This window comes from Lemur catta, chromosome 12 (genome assembly GCF_020740605.2).
Source record: "Lemur catta isolate mLemCat1 chromosome 12, mLemCat1.pri, whole genome shotgun sequence".
Taxonomy (NCBI): domain Eukaryota; kingdom Metazoa; phylum Chordata; class Mammalia; order Primates; family Lemuridae; genus Lemur; species Lemur catta.
Window position 1 is genome coordinate 63,752,940 of NC_059139.1, and position 20,468 is coordinate 63,773,407.

Here is a 20,468-nt window from a genome sequence, read left to right on the forward strand (position 1 = left end):
TTTTTATCTATCATCTCTCTATTCGTACCTTTCTGTCTCTCTCTCTCTCTCCCCCACAATAAATTTAACCTATATTTTCTCATTGCTTTTTCATAATTTTGTAGGTAGGGAAAAACTTACAGTAACTAAGTGCCTTATAAAATCTCTTATTAAAAATGTATATGAGAATTGATATAATTTAAATTTAAAATTTAAAGCTAATGCATACTGCAACTGTAAAAAGGAATAGCTCATGTGCTAGATGATGGTTCAAAAAATTTTACACACAGCTATATTAATAATTAGAATAATTATGTGTCTGCAGGTTAATATTTTACTATTACCAAATATACTTCAATGATGATCTGGTATTTTTAAGAAGTAGCTAATAAAGTTTAATGAGGTTACATGGAAAAAATATATATATGTGCAAATATAGATAAATGTATGTGCAGACCAGTTTTAACAAGTTGCTAAAATTGAAATTCCTTGCAGGCTAAATAGAGTCTCCCTATTTGTTTTCATTCTTGGTCCCTATCACCTTCCTTTAAAAGGTATTTTTGGTGAATTTATTCGATTAAAAATAAATTTAGGCTTCAAATACCAAAAAAATTATTAAATATTTGAAGGCACAGATAGGTTCAGTATATTTTGTAGTGGTAGCAAATACATTTTTTCTCTCTTAATTTGATAGTAAACATTTTTTAAAACAAGGGGCTCATCACTTTGTCTTAATTTGATATCAAGCCTAATTTAAGATTGTAAGCAATAGATAGCAAGCTTAATTTAAAATTCCTTCATGATAGAAAAATTAGATTTCCTGATTTTCTATTTTCTTAGCTAAACATGCCAATAAAAGTTTACTTCTAAAAGATCATAGTTAAAATCTAATTAACAGGAAGATTTCCCTTAGAAGATGAAGCCCCCTTCTCATCTGGATTAGAGGGAAGAGCTTTATGCTGGGATCACCTTACACACACCTGCATCATACCTGTGGGTGGTCTGGACATACATTTGAATCTCAGCTTTTGGTGTTCTCCTTTACACATTCCATGGCAATCAAACTGCATTTTATGTTCAAAATGATCATTCTTTTGCTAACGCATGAATTACACATCCATTAATGTAGTACCTACATTCTCCCCTTTCCTTTCTGACTACCCCCCCCACCCAATTTATTAGTTTGGTATTGTCCCTGTTTGATCTTTTAGAGAAAGGGGGGGAAAATGAAGGAAAAGAAAGAAAGAAAAAAAGAAAGCCATTTTCAATAAGCAGATGATCAAATATTCCATAGTCATTCCCCCCTCCATGCCTCCAAAGTTTATTTGAATTTACTTAGATGTTTTACAGATATAATCAGGTCTTCCCAGAGGGATTAATCTTTCCTTGCATTTTACCTGTTTAGAGAGTCTGTTTTCCTCTTCAATGTACTTCTGTTCTTTGGGTATTAATGTTCGTAAGCTGGCTTTCACCTATACATCAACATATGTGTCTGTTATGGATTCATATATTACAAATGTTTACAAGTTTTTCACGCAGTTCAATTTGCAATAATTTCTAAAGTTTCAAAGTCGTGGCTGCTGTGCTCATAAAATATAAATGTATACAGTTGCACATGCATGCGCTTCCCTTTCTTATGCCGGCAGGCAGCGGCCAGAGCACAACCGCAGCAGCGGTCGCCAAGTATAACAGCAAGTGTGGGTGTGCCAGGCTGTGGCAGAAGCGTATTCTCCAGGATACATCAAGGTTTAGAGAAAATGAGGAATGACAGAAATTCTCTACAAATCAGGAACAAAAGCTTTCATGAAACTGAACTCTTTAGCAGTACAAAAAAGCCAAAGTTAAGACTTACAGCATTAAAAATCACATCTATTTCAAGATAGATGACCCCCTTTGTTGGCCCTGTCAGCTGCTTGTTTTTCAAGACGTAGGCTTTCTGTTCACCATTTTGAATCTGCGGGAAAAGGACATGACAGCCGTCTGTCTTGCGGTCTCCACTGAATACACTCTCTCAGTGACCTTTCACCCCCAGCTGCTGAAACTGACAGAGAACCCAAAACAACTGTGGCAATTCTGACAAGTACCTGTTCATTACCAGGATCAAGTCTGTCAGGAAAAATTAACTATCATGGGATTCAACATGGCCGTGAATTGAGTATGTTAAAATTTTTAGTGTTCTTATTACAGACCTTGGTTGAGAAATGACAGACATAGAGCTGAGAGTTTTTTTTTTTTTTTTCCATGAGCAAAAGCAACACAGAACAGTGTGTCAGGTGAATAAAACTTACAGACAGCAATGGTATAGCAACTTTGCCCAGAAAGTCAGCACTTCGATCCCGATCTTCATCGTAAACTGTCACTTCAAGAACTGAATGGATATCTTTAATGTTGCTGCATAATAAATATATACAAGAAAAAAAAGATTTCATTAATGGGAAACAAGAACTAGAATGGTTTTGAAAATTTAGATAGCTCCAGCTGATTTTGTACGTGTGTGTGTGTGTGTGTGTTTGTGTATGCTATTTGCATACCCACGTACACAAGGTAGCTTGGTATCTCACAGAATTTCCCATAATGCACCTTAGTCGACTACAGTGACGATTCTATTATCTGGAACTTCGAACACCATTGTCATTTCAAGTTATAATTTTTTAATGAGATATAATTTCCCAACTGGATGGGCACAGAATAAGTTATCGGAAAAAAAAAATCAGTACGTGGCACTGGTGTTTTTTAGACTTTTCCTTCTCATTATCACAATAATTCATATCTTCCCATTTTCCCCTCATAAAACACTACCAGGTTTCATATCATCAAGAGTCACAGTATATTTTATATAATTATTCTTTTTTATAATAATAAGACATTTCCTTTTTGTTTACAGCTCTCATCAAAACATTGGTTTAGTTTCTTTTAGGTTTACAGTAAAAATTAACAAACACAGAAAATAGAATGGAGAAAATGTAAGATTTAGCTGTTGTACCACCCTGGAATTTAGAAATTAAGTAGTGTTCCATTACGTTCCAAAGACAACATATGTTAATAAACAACTGTGTGAGCTCTTCATATTTTTGTTTCTGGAAAATAAGCACAAATTGTTGACAGCATTTATTCTTTGATCAAACTGTTTACGAAGAAAACATGAATTAAGAGAAAACAAAAAAGTGAATGTATTCATTACTGAAAAATTGCAACCACATGTGAGAAGAGGCTTTATCAGGGCACAATCAATTAATGGCTTTGATAATAATCAAACCTATTCATTCAATTATGCATTCCAGAGAAAAACACTCTCCACAATCTTCTTAGGAGTGCAAGTCTCCTGACCAGGCTTTTATCTCTTATAAAAATGTGGAATTCCTTAAAAATAAATTGGTCAGATAATTAAAGCTGATTAGTTCCTGGCTTTTAAAGCAGAGACATTATATGAAATTAATGAAGAATTTAGCAGTTTTTCATATACAAAAAATAAAATTATGGTAGAAAACTTTTAAAAAGTACTTCTGTTTGGAGAGTTTTCCTTTGTTCAGAGTCCATTTCTAAAGCCCAGTTTAAAAAAAAACTGAACTTAGGAGATACTATAGTGTAGCACTGGCAGCTTTTACAGTGCATGATTGAAAAGGTTTACAAACTTTTTTAAAACAAAAGGAAAATTAACCCAAAGGGTGTTTTGGGTATCTAGGACAATACTTAATATTCTTATTGTGCGAAAATGAAGCAAACCAAAACTAAAGCATCTGCCGAATTCGTGACCGGATTGTTTGCTGATTTCAGCAATGAAACAAATAGAGCTTTGTCCTCCTTGGTGTCAATGCAATTGGGAAGAATTTCAATAGAAAGTATAAAAGGAAGAAGCAGTATGGCAATTCAGTTAATGGGAGCAAAACCCTTAGAGGAATCATAGAAAAAGGACAGTTTAAAAAAAGTCTGTGAAAACAAAGAAAAATGGCATACCGTTTTTCCCAGGTTTCACTCTCATGAAGGTAGGAAGATAGGAAATTCATTGTTAGCAAAGGCAGGCCAGATGTACTGAGTTGTGAATCAGTTAAGAATAAACACATACATTGAAAAAAACCTTTAAAATAAGTACAATTTAATACCATTTCCGAAACGAGCCCAAGGTAATGCCTACTTACAACGTGAAGACTTTGTTCCACTCAGGATTGAGATTTTTGTAGACGGTATGCGTTAGCAGTCTATCATTGTTCAGTTCTACTACACAGAATGGGTCACTTTTACCTACAAGAGATTTTGTGTGAACATTTTTAGTATAAATAGCACCCACAGTTCACAGTGTCATGATCATGACATCTCTTTTTCAAAACGTTTTATAGTAAACAAAATGTGAAGTGCAATTTTAAAAATTGCAAAAATACCCTATCAAAGAGAGTTAGATGTAACCAGTTGACGTTAGCAATTGTTACAATTCATAGCTATTTAGAGCCTGAAAAAGTAAAAGAAAGAAAATTACATAGCTGCCATTTCAATTTGCAATTTTTTTTACAAAAATAATACATAACTGCTAATTATGCTAGAGAAAGGGATGCATGTCCATCCTTAAATCAGTTTTTATTTAATTCTATAATGATCATTTGAAAAGTTCAGCCCCTTTACTTTGATGCATGTGTTTTTCAATTCATCTGATTTACTAGTAATCAGGAATTTCTGATTCTGTATCAGGAATTTCCAATCAAGCTTATTTTGCCAAAACTGCTACATTGCAGAATGATAACATTTTAATCGGACTAAGATTTAGTTATTTTCTTCTGCGATATCTATGGCCTCACAAGAAGGTAAATTAGACCCTTTGAGGCAGAAAAATTTCTGCCATTTGAAACTTAACATCAACAACCAGTCTGCATGTTAAAGAGCAGTATTTTTTTCTGTCCCCTGAAAGTAAAGGATTTAGAAATTATCATCTGCTTATAGCCACTCTGCCTTGTCATATTCAAATCTTACCCATTCGGCAGTTATGTTTCGTGAAGTCCTCAATATTTTCGTAATATTTTAATACGTTCTGTATTAGAAGAACCCATAAAGTCAGAGGCTCTATGGGGGCAGCATTAATGATATTAGTGCAGCATGTAATTTGTTTGATACCTTATACAAATGACAATGAAATCAATATTTAGACAAAGCTGTCCAGAGGTCATATCTTTTAAACTATAATATTGATTTAGACTACATAAGAGGTTAATGTGCATATTATTAACTTTAATGATAAAGAATAATTGTTTTAAATGCATTGTGAATTGTAGTCACAGTAGTTTACACTTCTGCAAAAGCTTAAATATCATTGAAGATTTTCAATTAAATTTTAATGGGAAGGAATTCATTAGCTATCAGTGACAGATAAGCTATGTATTCCCATACAGCTGTGTATTTACTTTCCATATAGTAATTCTTAAAATGAGCTGTACAGACTTTGACTCACCTTTAATTTATTAATTTTATATTAAAAAAGAGATTTAATATGTGCATGCTAGTTCAGTAGCCTAATATACCCCAGGATAATTGCATAATTTAACATTATGGTGGTCTTCTCAATTTTGTATCTTAGGAATAATTTTTAATAAAGAATAGAGAACTGGAAATCTCCAAGGTCTGGTGAAAATTTTACTTCTGGGTTAGGATCTGTGTTATCTCCCCCATCCCCAGCTTCTTCATCCTCTTACCCTACCCATTACCACCCTCACTTCCAACTCACATGCCCCATGGAAGATAGTGTTCAAAAAATAATATTTTGTTCATTAAAACACATCGTAATAGGTTTATATCTGGCATGTCATATGAACTTAATTTTCTTGCATAGAATTCAGATGCAAGCATAAACAGGCAGATGCAAACCATTTTCAAAATATATTTAAATGTAAGGTACTAGACAAGACCTTTCTCAGTAATGGTCCTGTACCTTAGTAGACAGTAGGCCACTCACATATGAAAAGTTGGGTAACAGTTTGACTATAGATTCACTCATTTAACAAATATTCATTGTTTACCATGTACCAGGCAGTGTTATGTGTTGGGGAGACAGCATTCAACAAAACAATTAAAAAAAAAAAATCCCTGACCCTATGGAATTTACACTGAGGAAGAAGACACATAATAAACACATTTTATAGGATTTTAGAAGGTGGTAAGTTCTATGGAGAAAAATAAAGATGGGAAAGGTGATGGGGAGTGCTGGTATATATATGCAATTTTTTTAAAAAAGGGCTGCAGAGAAAGTCTCACTGAGAAAGTGACATTATAGGCAAAGAAATGAGGAGGTGAGGGGGGCAGCTGGGGTTACCCAGCGGAACAGACTGTGCAAAGGCCAGGGAGGGAAGTGGCTATGCCTGGTGTCTCCGGAACATCCGGGACGCCAGTGTGACTGGAGGAATGGGTTGGGGAGATGAGGGGAGCGTCGTAGGTCACCCAGAGAGGTCTCAGGACAGTGGCAAGGCCTCTGAAAGGACTTGGCTTTCACTCTAATTAAGAGGGGAAGCTTTTGGAGGGGTTTGAGTTGAGGAATGACATGATCTGATGGCTGCTATTTGGAAAGTAAGGTGGAGAAAGGGCAATGGAGGAGGGAAGGAGAAGACCGAGGAGGCTATTGCAATAATCCAGGGGGTGAAAGTGGTTGGATTCTGGATATATTTTGAGGGTAGAATCAACAGGATTTGCAGATGTCAATATTGAATAATCTAAGATGCCCTCATACTATTATTTGAAAATGGAAAACAGTTTCATTGAGCTTAGCCAAGCTAGTCTTTTTTTCCCCCCAAGGACAATAAGCATTCAACAAGGTTCTCAGACTGGATGGATATCTCTAGAATCTGACAAAGAGGAAAATTTAGGTAACGGGAGAGCAGGCAATTTTATGTTTAATTTATATTCATCTTTTCATCTTTTCCTTCTAAAAAGTTATCTCTTTACAGTTATCAGTAATGGATGCCCACGTCAGGTCTTTACACACTGTATTATTTTTAACTAATTTAGAAAGCTTCCTTCTACTACTGTGTGATTCAAGGGCAATTAAAAATGAACAGTAATTTGAACCAAAATAATAGTAAATGCACAATATCAAATTCTATCAACTTACCACTAAAGAGCACACACTACAGTTTTATTGTAAAGAAGTGGCTACACATAGCTAATATGCTTATCTGGTTTGCTAAATAATGCTTTAAATGACTCGCTTTTCAGTTCCTAAATTTTGCAGCCTTGATTATCTGCCACTTAAACAAACAAAACCAATCAGAGAAATACTACTGATGGACTGAACCATTAATTATCTCCTTAATTATTCCTTCCTTTCATCTTTTTGTCATTCCATTTAGACTCTATGACATGCTGCTCTGCTTGCTGAGAGTACCTGGGCTGTGGGGTTGACTATGGGATGGGGTGTGGATGTCTATAAAGTGCACTATGTTCTCTAAAGATCCAGAGAGTGATACAAAGCAGGGCCCTGCAATGTCCTCACTCAATACTGTATGGCTAGAAGTGCAAGGAATGAAGGCAGCATCCAAAGTTGAAATATATTTTGTTTCTCCTAATTTTTGAGTATTTAAAGAGCCTAAATGTTTGAGAACACAGATTATCTTGTTTCCCTCTCACTCATTTTTGTCATAAGGCTAAAGCAGACCTGTAAGTACCAACTGGCTCTTCCTTAAGCCCTATCATTTTGGCTAAAACAGTGCCCATCCCTCTCCTTAGCAATGCAAGAAACTGGAGAATTTGGTTTAGACAGAAGACCGAAATTGCAGCAGTGCTGGGTGAGGGCAGGGGCTGTGGGATTGATTGCTTTACCCACCATGACAGCTAGAAGGGAAGCAGCCTTCTTTGAGAACATGGCACTTTTCCATGTTGACAATTTTCTAGAGAGAAATAGAAATTGAATGTCTGCTCTGCTCATCCCAGAATTATAAGTATGATTAAGACATAGTCCAGCTCTCAAGGCATGCAAAATTCAGAAGACATGATAGACATGTAAATACACAATCATGATGCAGGGTTGTTAAGTGCTATAATAAAGGTAAGTGAAGGGTGCAACAGGAGCAATGAGAAGGAAGCACGTCATTCTACAATCCTGGAACAGGAAGGGGGAAAGGATGTGAAGACTTTCCCAGGGGAGGTGACTCTCGTGATCTATGGTGACTGCATATTTCTATCACCAGTGTTTTTAGTAGTGACAGACAATGACATAAAAAGTGGACTTTAACAACTTATTATCAGGAATATTTAGCTTAAATCTATATGTGTGTCCCTTTAATAAGTCCTCTATAAGACAAAATGGTGTTACATAACCACTATAAAATAGATACTTAAAAATATTATATTAGGACTGATGTATTTACCTATAATCTAGTTATTAATAAAAACTAAGAGCTATTTTTTCTATGGATTTTTATCTTAAAAAAATCTCCCAAGGGAATTAACATTAGAGACTCGTTTACACCCTAACTCTAAAACAGAATCTACAACAGATTTTTAAAGCATATACTCTATTGCCTCAATTCTTCTTTTGGTGAAAAGGCATTCCTGTAACAATAAAAACAAACATCAGAATTGTCTCCAATGAGCGTCTTTTCTGGCAATCTTCAAAACGGCACCAAGGATTAAACGGGGTGCACTGACTGGCTAATTCTCTCTCCTTCTTAGTCCTTGCTCTTTAAGGTCACAACACTGACATACTGACAAAGAACTGTGGGAAAGTCTGTCCCGCCCCTGCTCACTTGCTACCTGTTTTGTGGGCAAGTGGACGACTTCAGTTTGTGCAAACTACTGGACTGAGCATTAAAGTCACTCAAAAGATGCTGAATGATATTCTTGCTCCCAGAATAGGGAGTTAATCCTGATCCATCAGTGGTGGGCTTTGTCCAGGGTCATTTTGCTGCTGACAAGGAGCACCGTTTTCTGGGTGTGATGGGTTATAAAAATGTGTGTGTGTGGATACCCACTGACCACCTCTTTGTTGCCATGTCTGAAAACATAGAATGCTTTCAGTAGTACAGAAAGCAATTCATACCCACGAGGGCCTTTTATTTGGAGCCTACCTTGCACAAATTAAGCTCTTTGGTTTAATTTCCTCAGTTGCCACAGTTTGAAATGGCTACATTATAATCTTTTTTTTAAGAAAAATTATAATCAAGGTTGCCATCTGTCCTTTCTATGAACTCAAAATTCAGTCAGAAAAAATAACAATGTTATAGTTGAGGGAATTCCATAGGGCCCATCAGAACAAAAGCAATGTATGTTGAAGATGTCTTCCAAGGCTCCTCCTCTTATCACTGGAGATGTGGTTTTGACCTTAGCTTTTTTTCATTGACTGACCTAAACATATTTTAAACATCTGACTGGTAAGAATTACATTAACTGACATTCTTCACACTAGGTCCCCACTGGGTCTGATTCTGGGACTAAGCAGTAATAATAGGGCTTCTCTTTTCCCCCAAGTTTTGAAGCAGGTTTCATTATGGCAGGAAGATAGACACCCTAGAGTCTTGGCTCTCAAGCTACTAGCTTCAACACATTTTTTTTTTGTTTTCTATATTGAAGATTTGATAATACCTTCTTTACTATCCTGAAATAAAATAAAACTGACCCAAAAATGATTTCAAATTTTAATATAATGCCTGAATTCTATTATAAAGGAAGACTAAATAGAAAGTTGTTTACAAATAAAAGTATGCATTGATTTATTTAACAAATACCGATAAATTCACAGCTAATGGATACAATGCACATTAAAAGGGTGAAGGGCAGACTTATAACTTTGACTCAAACTGTACAAAAGCAAATTGTGTAACCAAAATGTGTGTACCCCTGTAAAATTCTGAAATTAAAAGAAAAAAATACTTATTGAGTGCTTACTATGTGTCAGGTCATATGAACAAAGAAAGGAAAGGTCTCTGCTCTCTTAGAATTGACCTGGTGGGGGGGGAGGAGAGAAAGAGAATAAATATTGAGCATAGTGAATAAGTAGACTATACGATATGTTAGAGAGTAATACATGTTAATGGAAAACAGAAAAACATAGAGTAGACTAAAGAGTTTGAAGGGGGCAGGGAGGGGCACAGCATATAGATTTAGTTAGGGTGGTTGGAGGATGTGAGGTCTGAGCACAGAACTGAAGGAAGTGAAAGAGTGGCTAAGTGATATCTGGAGGAAAGCAATCCAGGTAGAGGAAGAGCTAGACCAAAGCTTGGCATGCTCAGGGCCTCTGATACTGGGACCCAGTGAACAAGTGGGAGATTAGTAGATGTCAGAGAAGTAATGGGGTATCAGACCATGAAGTGCCTTCGACACTGTCCTAGAGTCTTTGGTGTATACTGAGCAAAATGGCAGCCATTTGCAAGGCTTGAATAAATAATTCTATGTATTTATTGCATTCAGGATGCAATCTAGGCTCAGATAATCATGAAACAGATTTTAAACCTATATCGATGTCTATATTTAGTCATGCAGGACTGAATTTCATTACGTAAGATTGTCTGATACCTTGTAGGACATTTAGCATCCCCATCCCCCAGCTACCAAGCACCAGCAGTGCTCCAAAATTACTGTGGCAACTAAAGTTGCCTCAAAAATCTCCAAAACACCCAAGGCGGCAATAGTACCCTCTCCCCAGTTGAGAATCCTTGACCTTCAGCAACAATTCTTAAGTATTTTGGTCTTACGAAGTCTTAAAAACTATCAAGGATCTCAAAGAGTTATTGTTTTTGTGGACTATATCTTCTAAAACTTACTATTTTAGAAATTAAAATAACATTAAAAATATGTATTAATTCACTAACAATAATAATAAATCCATGGCATGTTAACATCAGAGTAATCAAACCTTATGTAGACGTTGGAAAACTCCATTGTACATTCACGAGAGAATGAGAATGAGAAAGGCAAATAACATCTTAGTAGTATTATGAAAATAGTTTTGATTTCACAGATCCCTGAATTGGTTTTGGGACTCCCCAGAGGTTCCTGGAACACACTTTGAAAACTATGACTAGTGGAAATAGATAAAGCTCAATATAAATATGAGTTTATTTACCTTAGGGTTTAGAACTAGATGTGAAAGAATATTTATAGGATTGTGTGTAACTAGACGCATTCTTGAGTCCTAGAATTGAACCATCTTGATATATGCTGAGAAGCTCAAAATTTATGACAGAAGAATGAAAAGTGAAATGAGACTGATGAGAAACTGGAAAAGAAAGAAGAGGGAAACCATGGATCTATGAAATGAGGAGAGGTGGTGAGAAAATTATGCCCAAGCTTTTAAGAGTTTAGATAAATTATGTTAAAAAAATTTAAAGACTTCATTTTCAATTCATATTTAATATAGAAACTATTAATATATGAAAGTGATTTGTTACAAGCTTAGAAATGCAAAAGTTTTCTGGTCTAAAATGAGTATAAAAATATATTATAAGCTCTTTTGTTTTTGCAAACCTTCCTAGATGCCTTAGGATCTACGGTAAATTTATATTCAATTAGATTTCCCTGCAGAAAAGCATGAGGTTTCAGATAAGCTTCCCTATAAGTAAAGTAATTAGCTGAAGAGATCTTTTGCAGTGAAATGAAATTCTTTAGGCTTAAAAAAATTAAGTATCATATTAGGTGATTACACTTTTTAAATTTTCTTTAACTAGTCAAATGTAATAACTACAAATTGTCATCTGTCAAGGCTTTGCCTTTAGAATGATGTCTTTATCTCTTTTATTATTCTTCTACAAAATATCTCATCCAAGAGTCTGTTATTCATCTTGGTATCTACTGTAATATCTCAGAATTTGAGGGCCTGGAAAGAAGCCTTAGAGGCCAAGTGCAAAAGCTCAGGTAGGTCTTGCCCACCCTCTGCAACCAGGGCTTCTTCAGGTTCTGCTTCAATAGTTTCAGTGATAGGAAATCATCACCTCCACAGGAATCTTCCAATCTATCTTTTGGGAATTATAATTTTTGGAAAATGATTCTGTACATTATATATAAAATTATGTCTCCACAGCTTTTATCTGTTCTATGGTTTGCCTTTGGTAGTAATTTAAAAATCTAAATAAAATGATACACGTAAAGGGAGGGTACAGCATCTGTCACATAGAGAATGACCAATGTGCTTTACCTGCCATCGTGTGCTGGATATTGTGGATGGCTTGCTGAGCACCCATTCTAACTATTTTCTAGTGTCTGTTTTTGAACTATAGAGGCTGCGAAACCCAAAGTGACATTTCTAGACTCCCTTGCAGCTAGAGATGCAGATGTGATTTAGGTTGTACAAGTCAGATGCACTTGCCTAAGATTTGAGATTAGAACTCAGTTAACTGAGAGCATACGGGGTCCGTTTTGTTGCTGGGGACGGCAAGTAGGAGCCCTGTAAGCAGTTGTCACAATGTCTTCTGAACTTGCTAGTGTCAGGAATTCCTTGGTTCTGCCTTGTGGCTTTAGTATTAACTTCTAGAGACTGAGCTTAGAGTCTGTTTCCTTAGGCCCTTCTTGTCCCCAAAGATTCTGTGATCCATTTGATGCTCTATAATAAATCTCCTTCTGATGAAATTTACCAGAAGGAAATTTGCTCTCTGGACCTGAACCTTGGCCATTACCCACCTTGCCAGCTCATATCTACATTCTCCTTATGACAGGCCTTCTGATAATTGACAAAAGAAATCATGTCCCCTCAACATTTACCTTTCTCCAGCACAAGTAAGCTGGTGGCTTCAGTGGAAAGTTCTGGATCAGTATGCCTGCTCTGTGATTTATGAGCTGGAGTGATCGAGTGAGTGTGAGAGTGAGTGAGTGTGTGTGTGTGTGTGTGTGCGTGTGTGTTGGTCATGGACAAATTACTTAACCTCTCCACACCTTAGTCTTCTAATTTTTAAAGTGGGGATAACAACAGTACCTAATCAGGTTATTGTGAGACTAGTTGTGATAATCCTTGTACCAGGCTCAGGGTAGTGTCTGACATGTGATCGGGGTTAAATAAATGTTAGCTGTCATTGTTATTGTTATTATTATCATTATCCTAGAGCTGTTCTCAATTGACTTGATTTTAAAACACCATATTGAGAACATATTGTTCTTAATCAATGTCCTTCTTTAAAGAGTGCCTTCCAAAATTGGATGCATACCCCAGGATATCTGATGAGTATCATTCTCAAAATTTCATTTTTATTCAGTGTAACAACATTGATGTATGTATAATTCACTCTAATGGAGTTTAAACTCAACTCAAATCCTAGCCTTTTCTGTATTTTCTACCGTTGAAGCAAGACATCCCTGTTTTGCACTTGGGAAAGAATTTAGATCTATACTTTTTAATGTTTGTCTTGTTGAATTAAGCCTATTATTTGTCTGTTGTATAGTACTGTATACATACATTGGTCTCACATAAATGAATTAAATAGCCCTCCTAGCCAGTGTGATAAGGAAGCAGTCAATTATTGCCTCAAAGTCATTAGTAAATATGCTGAGCAGTTTAGACCAAGGACAGAGCCCTGTGTCTCTCCACTTGGCATCCCCATTGACATCAATCCTTTAATAACCACTCTTTAGGCTTGACTGTTTAGTCATTTATGACTCTAACTATACTATCATATAACCACAATATCTCTGTAGGAAGATTTTTTTCCAAACACCTAGTTAAATTCAGATCCTCTCTATCTGCAGCACTTCTCTGATACATTGTTCTAGAAAATGCATCGCTTATCCACACAATTATATTTTAATGTAACAAAACATAAACAATAGTTTAATTTTAAACAATGATTTTAGCAGCTAAAAGCATTTCTTCGGGCACTGAGTAAAATGCTGGGGCTAACCTTCCAGGCCAAATCAGCAATTTGCTATTTCTTTACTCAAAGGATCATTTTGTAATCTTAGTTCCACAGAACCTGATTAATTATTTTATAGTATTTCTCTTTCCCTCATTTCCCATTGATAGTGGGACCACCACTTTCTCAGCCCATAGTGCTTCACCTCTAGAGCATATCAAACCCAATTATTAATCTCTTTTGTCATCCCACCTATTCTTCCAGAGCAGTATCTTCTAACCATGTGACCTGCATACGAATCACACATGATTTCTGTAATTCCCTTTAAAACACTGGCTCAGACTCAGGCCTTGTCAGCTCCTGTGCCAAATTAACATTTTCATTTCTCTGTTCAGAAATATTTGATAACAACTGTTTGGTTTTAGAGGAACACTTTTGCATTTCTAAATTAGAATGGGACTAGTTTTAAAAAATGCAATTACTGAAAGAAAGTAACTTTTATTTCTATGTAAGATGTGGTGATGGAAGAAGGAAGAGCAAGGAGTTGCTTTCTTTCCTTGTGACATTTTTATTTGTTAATCTCATTCTAAAGAGATTTATATAGTATTAATACATGTATCTTGCATGTGTGTGTGTAACATTGTTTTCTAAATTAGGTATGTTATTATGATAAGAATATGAGACGTTAGACATTTTGATGCATTATAAATTGGATTAAATGACTTCTCAAAGTATAGTATCTGCTAAAAATCTTCTACAAGTGTAATTATTAAAAAGCGAATGGGACATTAGCTTACATAATAAAAATAAAGCATACTTTGAGAAATTTTCAATATACTCTGTGTTAAAACTTTAGGGGTTTTCTTTCAAGCAATATAATTTTAAGATGTTAATAAAGTAAAAGTTAAGAAATTAAGAATGTCTGTATACAATTCTCATTTATTTGGTAAGTTATTTTATCCTTGATAATCCAGAAATATGAAGGATTTTTATTCTATTTAACACAGTACTTTCAATGGAACTATGTAGAATTTAAAGGATGTATATTTTCTCTTCTTGTAACATACATTTTAAATAATGATCATAAAATCCAAGGCTGCATTTATCACATATCATCAATGTTCTTAAATATGATGATGGCAATTAAAGGCACATGCTATTACAAATTCTAACTGCTACAATTCTATAAAAGAAGCAACTTAGCTACTTTTTCCAATAAAGCAATCGTATTCTGTGAGCTATCTGAAGCAACAATTGCATATATATTATGCAATTTGCTAGAGTAACCGACAAAAAGTTAATTTTTTTAAAGGACAATATCTGGTCTATGTTATTGGTATGTGCTTGGTATTTCTCCAACTGTATATAAAACTTTCAAAGAACAGACTTGGCTTTTTCTATACAATTGCCTTTTCATTTTCTTTTTCTGAATAGACCCATAATGTTCAGGGAAAATACCAAGAATAATAAATCCAAATCTCTGTATAAAATATACCTTCATGACACACTCAAGCTGGAAATCACAGGAATCAGTAAAAATGCAGGCAGCCTACTGATAATGAGGTCAGAAATACAAATAAATTTACTTTTAATGAACACTGGAGGCACAGTAATCAAAGTGTTAAAATTCATTTCATGCATATCTCATTTGCTTCTTAGCTGATATTTACCACGCAATTCTGTGAGAAAGTAGAGGCCTAAGATGCTCCAGATAAATGGCTCAATTAATTGTACAGAGGTAGACCTCTTTGAGCTGAGCCAGAGCTGTGAGCTCTTTATTAAAAGCACTATTCTGTAGCCCATAACCTTGTTCCTTGACTCCTCTCTGGTTTCCAATTTAAACAAGTCCCCATGCGGCCTGCTCTAAAGGGCTTTGTCTCCCTGTCATTGTTAAGAGAGCTGAGGCATCCTGGAAGTGTGAAATCAGACCTCATGAGTTGAACGGTTCCCCAGGGAACGCCGGACTGCGCAGAAGGTCAAAGTCATGGGCCGGACCATCTAAAAGTGTCTGATCGCCGGTCTGTGACACAGCAAGTTGGGGGTGGGGGGTGGAGGGGGTGGGGGCTAGACTGAAGAGGACTGAAATTGAACACATCTTAATTAAAGCCCACAGACAGCAAAACAAAATGTTTTCTAGGCAGCCTGTCAAATGGGGCTTAAATTTAGCTCTGCTAATGAATCTGAGCTGCTAACTGTTATTTCTTAAGATAATAAGACTCTCACGGAAGCTGATAAAAAAACTGTAGCATGTCTTTTTCTGCTGTTTTGTTACTTAAATATTTTCCAACAATGAAGACAGTTTTCCCAAAGAAAAACATGGGAAAACTCTATGCAAATAAAGGGGTAGTAAACATCTCTTAATAACTAGTAGGTTTCCAGACTACAGCGCTGGCAAATCGCAAGTCTTTATGCACAGCCGTTTTAGAAAAAGATACATTCCTTTAATGGGACGATTTCAGTGACAGATTCTGTTAATTGTAAAATTCTTTCTGTCTCTTCCTTTTTCTCTCCGTCTCTTGTTTTCTGAAAAAGACGGTGTATTAATTTGAGAGACCAATTCACCTGGGGTGGAGAAGTTTTATATTAGTGTACCTTTTAATACAGTGAAAAGGTAGGGCATCTTTTGAAGGGTTTCACAGTTCTCCCATATCACTGTTTCTGAAACTGAGTGGCTGGTCTCCCTGGGGAGGTTACGACCTCTTCCTCAGGAGGAAAAGAAAAAAACACACACACACACAAAACCAAACCCCTCCCCACAACCCAGGGGAAAATGAAGGGGAGGGGCCGAGGAGAAGAACTCTCTTCTCTTTCTTCTCTTGGAACTTAAAAGAACCAATAGGCCAGGTTTAAATTAAAGCCTCACTCAATATAGAAGACTTCAAATGTTCCGCTGAAGCAGAAATTAGGCCCCGCTCAAGGAAAAGAATAATCAGATGCTAGAAAAGACGAATTACAACGTGAACTATTTCCTACCACCAAAAAATTCCCCCCCACTTATCGGCCTTTCCTGCCAATGTGTCCAGTTTTAAGGAACAGTTGAGTTAGCAGTAGAGAGAATCTTCCCCAGTGAACGCAGGGCCAGACAGTCTCTAGGCTTTGCTTTGATGGTGCAGAGAGACATTAACCTTTTCACCGGTTAGTTGAAAGGTAAGTAAGTTGTACTGAGAGGAATTTTTCAGTTACTCAAACTTTTTTCCTTCACGAAGAATTTTCCTGACCAACTTTACAAACCAGAGTGCCACTTTCTCAGGCTGTGAAAGGCTGCCCACAATTTGACTGAAATTTCAATCCACTCTTGTGCCTCGCTCAATGCATGTGTATGTGTGGGAGTTGTAAATTGAGGCCTTAACCACCAGAGTTAATCTCTTTTTTAAATCTGTATTAACCTTAATGATTTGAAGTGCACTGTCCAACACTGGGCTATTGAGACGGAAGAAAAAACTACCCTCGACTATCAACAGTTTATTAGGGGCTTAACTGAAGTGACCTACTGTAGTAGTGTTCAGCTGAACAAGGCTATAGGCTTTTTGTGGAAAGGGAAAGAATTGAGGGTTTCATTAAAAAGTAATTTGTGCTTTATACTCACTCATTCAAAGAGAGTCTCAATTGCTCTTTATTCACACAGAGTTAATACAGTATCACAATGTTTCTCAATGAATGTGTTGTAACAAAAGAAAAATTTTACATTTTGAAAGAGAAAAATTCTTTGTAACTGCAGTAAGATTGATGGCTACTTAAAAGATTATAGAATCTTTCTCTCTTGTGCTCGTGTTTAAGGATGGAATATTATAATTTAAAAAGTTTTGCTTCAACAATGGAAGTTTAACTTTATGCTCAGATCATTACAAATATTTTAAAAATAGAGCTAAGTTGGTCAAATAAAAATTGGTCTTGTTAGACTTATCTAGAAAAATGTGTTCTGAAACTAACCAAGTACCTCATGGTAATAGCCTCATTTGTACCATATCAGGAAATATTCTTGTCTCAGCACAGAAAGTTATCAGTGATTTAAAATCTCCCCTCTCCATCCACAACACTCCTAAATCGATGCTAATTTGAGGATTCGAAGACAGCACCATTCACTCAATTCCCTCTTTTCAAACTATTGTTTCATATCTTGAGCTTGACTGCTGCTATCCACTGAGACGTACATCGTATCTTTAAAGTTCTTCATTGAATGAGTAAGAGCTAAAGTAGACAAGGAGCTTACTTGTACCTTAAATTTAATGACAAAAATCAGGAAGCATCAGGATATATGTATTGTCAGAAGTAAAGATTATTTTACAAATTGGTGCTATATTCAGACTCTTCTGACTTAAATATATGGCCCTCAATTTTTGCCACCATCACAAATGTCAGAAAGACCACAGAAGGTCTAAGAGTGAGCAAGGTCAAAGACTGAATTATCTTCTTGCCCCTGAATAGTTCAACATCGCTCTTGTTCAATTCAGAGCACATTAGATTATAAGGTCAGCACGGAATGAGGAATCATTAGATTTATATCCCTAAAACTGGAGAGAAAAAAATGGAGACTCAGTTATTTAGTATTCTCCAAATTAATGTTCATTGTATCAGATCAAAATTATGTCTCATTGACTCCCTAGGGAAAAGGCTATTGTTACTCCTATCAATTTACATAGAACCATTAGGAAAGAAATATCTCTATTTTTTCCAGTTTTGAAAGAACATGTACTTTCACTTCCATAGTGGCATATAGGCCATGGGGTTAATGTAGTTTGCATATTCATGAAGTTTTAAAATCAATGACAGCTTCTCTCCAAGAAAAGACAAACTTATATAATTGTATTCAATTGTATAATAGGCAGGTATCTAAGATCTTGAAGTAAATGGTACTTGCCTTTTTCTTTAAGAAATTATTGTGCCCAGATTAATTAAAACCATACCAGAAATAAAATTCATAAAAAAGAAAATGAATAAACTTGACATTCACTAATTGCTTAGTACGAGGAGCCAAGTCAGTATATATGCAAAGAGATCACAAACTACTTTCTCTTCTACTATTTTCAGGTATGCCTATTTTGAAAAAATATGTGACAGTTGTTACCTTCTTGGTTACAAATGAGTTGATAATTACCTCTTTAAAGATAATGTAAATTCCCATCATTTTTATTTTTATCACATAATAAATAATCATTTGATACTATATCAATATTAAAATTTTAAAATATTAGAGTTTGGAGGAAACATCTGCTATTTTAGTTTGGAGGCAAGTTATCTTTTCATTTGGTTTTGAGCCTGTTGAATGAATTAATGAAGGGCACAGTGATTTGCAGACCCTTGGATGGTAGGAAAAGCACATTTCCTTTCAAACAAGTCTGTTACCTCTTTAGGGTCATCTTGCTAAACATTCACAGTGTAATTTCTACAAGTAATAAATCTATACTTTCAGAAACAGTGATAGTTTCACCAAAATTGCTCAAGACAGTCCTATTTATTGTGCAATTTAAGATGTATAATTTAAGAAATAGCATGAACATCCCCCAAATCCTTATGAAATGAAATCATAAAATGAATGGTCACATGGTTGTAAATCCAAAAAATGATTTAATTTGGGGAATTGATAAAATAATTACTATCATCCCATTTGTTAATATATCCCAGAAATAGCAATACCCAAATCAGAAAGCTTTGAGAGCCAAAACTAATTTTGATGTTTTTACAGGCCCATTTCCTAGTTTAAAAAATTCCAATCTAGATACTTTGTTTAGATCCAGAATTATCTCTGGGATGTGCTAAAGAATTTGGACAACTAATCGATCAGATCGGCAACCCAAATATCAATAGTTCATACCAAGTTCTGGAGTATTATACATCTAAACTTTTCAGTGAACTATGCAACGGATTTCATACATGTTTGAATTCCAAGTATTGGTGCTTTGAGGGAAGCTGATGCTGTCTGAGAGAAGATGATACAATATTGCTCTAATACCTGAAAAAATTACAAAACCTGAGAAATATATTCTTATTACATTGATTAAACTTTGGAGAAGGCAACAATTCAAAAGTTATTTTGCATTTCATTGTTTATTTTCAACATATTACCCTGCCTTTAAAAAGCAGAGATAGTATAAAAGCAGAGGGGTTGACGAATCTTTGTAAGATCAACCCTGAATCTTTATATTTAAACTGTTTACTCTGCTGATCCAGTTAGGTGAAATGCAGAGCTGGGTTATTAAGTGGCTGTAGACCTTGCATGCTGCTTGATGCATGGAATAGGAGAATTGCATCATTTCTTACCTGTGACGTCAGCAGCCATCAACCCCTCTGCTCTGATGACTTTCACCTGGAGAAATCCCACATCTTTCAGGTTGTGAAATACCCTCAATGGGCCCTGCAAGACCACAACACTGGTGTTAGAAAAGAAAGGTCCTAAGGACTCTCAGAGAGTGTGCTGGGAAAACACCAAGTTTTATAGTTTATCTCAGGATACCGCTTAAACGGGTTGAAAGGGTCATTTGTGTTTCTTCGGTACAAATTACCCCTCTACCATCATGAATGTGCACGTGCACACACACACACACACGTTTATGTAGGTAATTGTTGCCATGTAGGTAGATTTTCTGAGAGAATAAAAAAAAATTCCACATTTACTTCCCGTAAATAAGTATCAACAAATGGTTAACAATAAGTTATGGAGTAGATATGTCTGCTTTCTACCTTCACTATCTTCTACCAAAGCACACTAAGAAATCTTTCATCTGATGGTTTGGAGACAAATGATTT

General features: G+C 35.6%; 1 protein-coding gene across 15 annotated transcripts in view; it reads right to left on the reverse strand.

The window, feature by feature from the left end:
* Positions 1-20,468, reverse strand: part of MCTP1 (multiple C2 and transmembrane domain containing 1) — a 488,669-nt gene that overhangs the window by 144,035 nt on the left and 324,166 nt on the right. For 14 of the 15 annotated variants that reach the window (XR_006738667.1, XM_045566489.1, XM_045566488.1 and 11 more), the window contains 5 exons: positions 19,983-20,076; positions 4,116-4,218; positions 2,268-2,370; positions 1,832-1,933; positions 1,377-1,451 (listed from right to left, as the gene is read on the reverse strand). Coding sequence is in view for 14 of the 15 variants with exons in the window: in XM_045566489.1 (XP_045422445.1) it covers positions 1,377-1,451; positions 1,832-1,933; positions 2,268-2,370; positions 4,116-4,218; positions 19,983-20,076 (477 nt within the window). In the remaining variant the exon portion in view is untranslated. The remainder of the gene's footprint in view (positions 1-1,376; positions 1,452-1,831; positions 1,934-2,267; positions 2,371-4,115; positions 4,219-19,982; positions 20,077-20,468) is intronic. The other variant, XM_045566500.1, reaches the window with a different exon arrangement.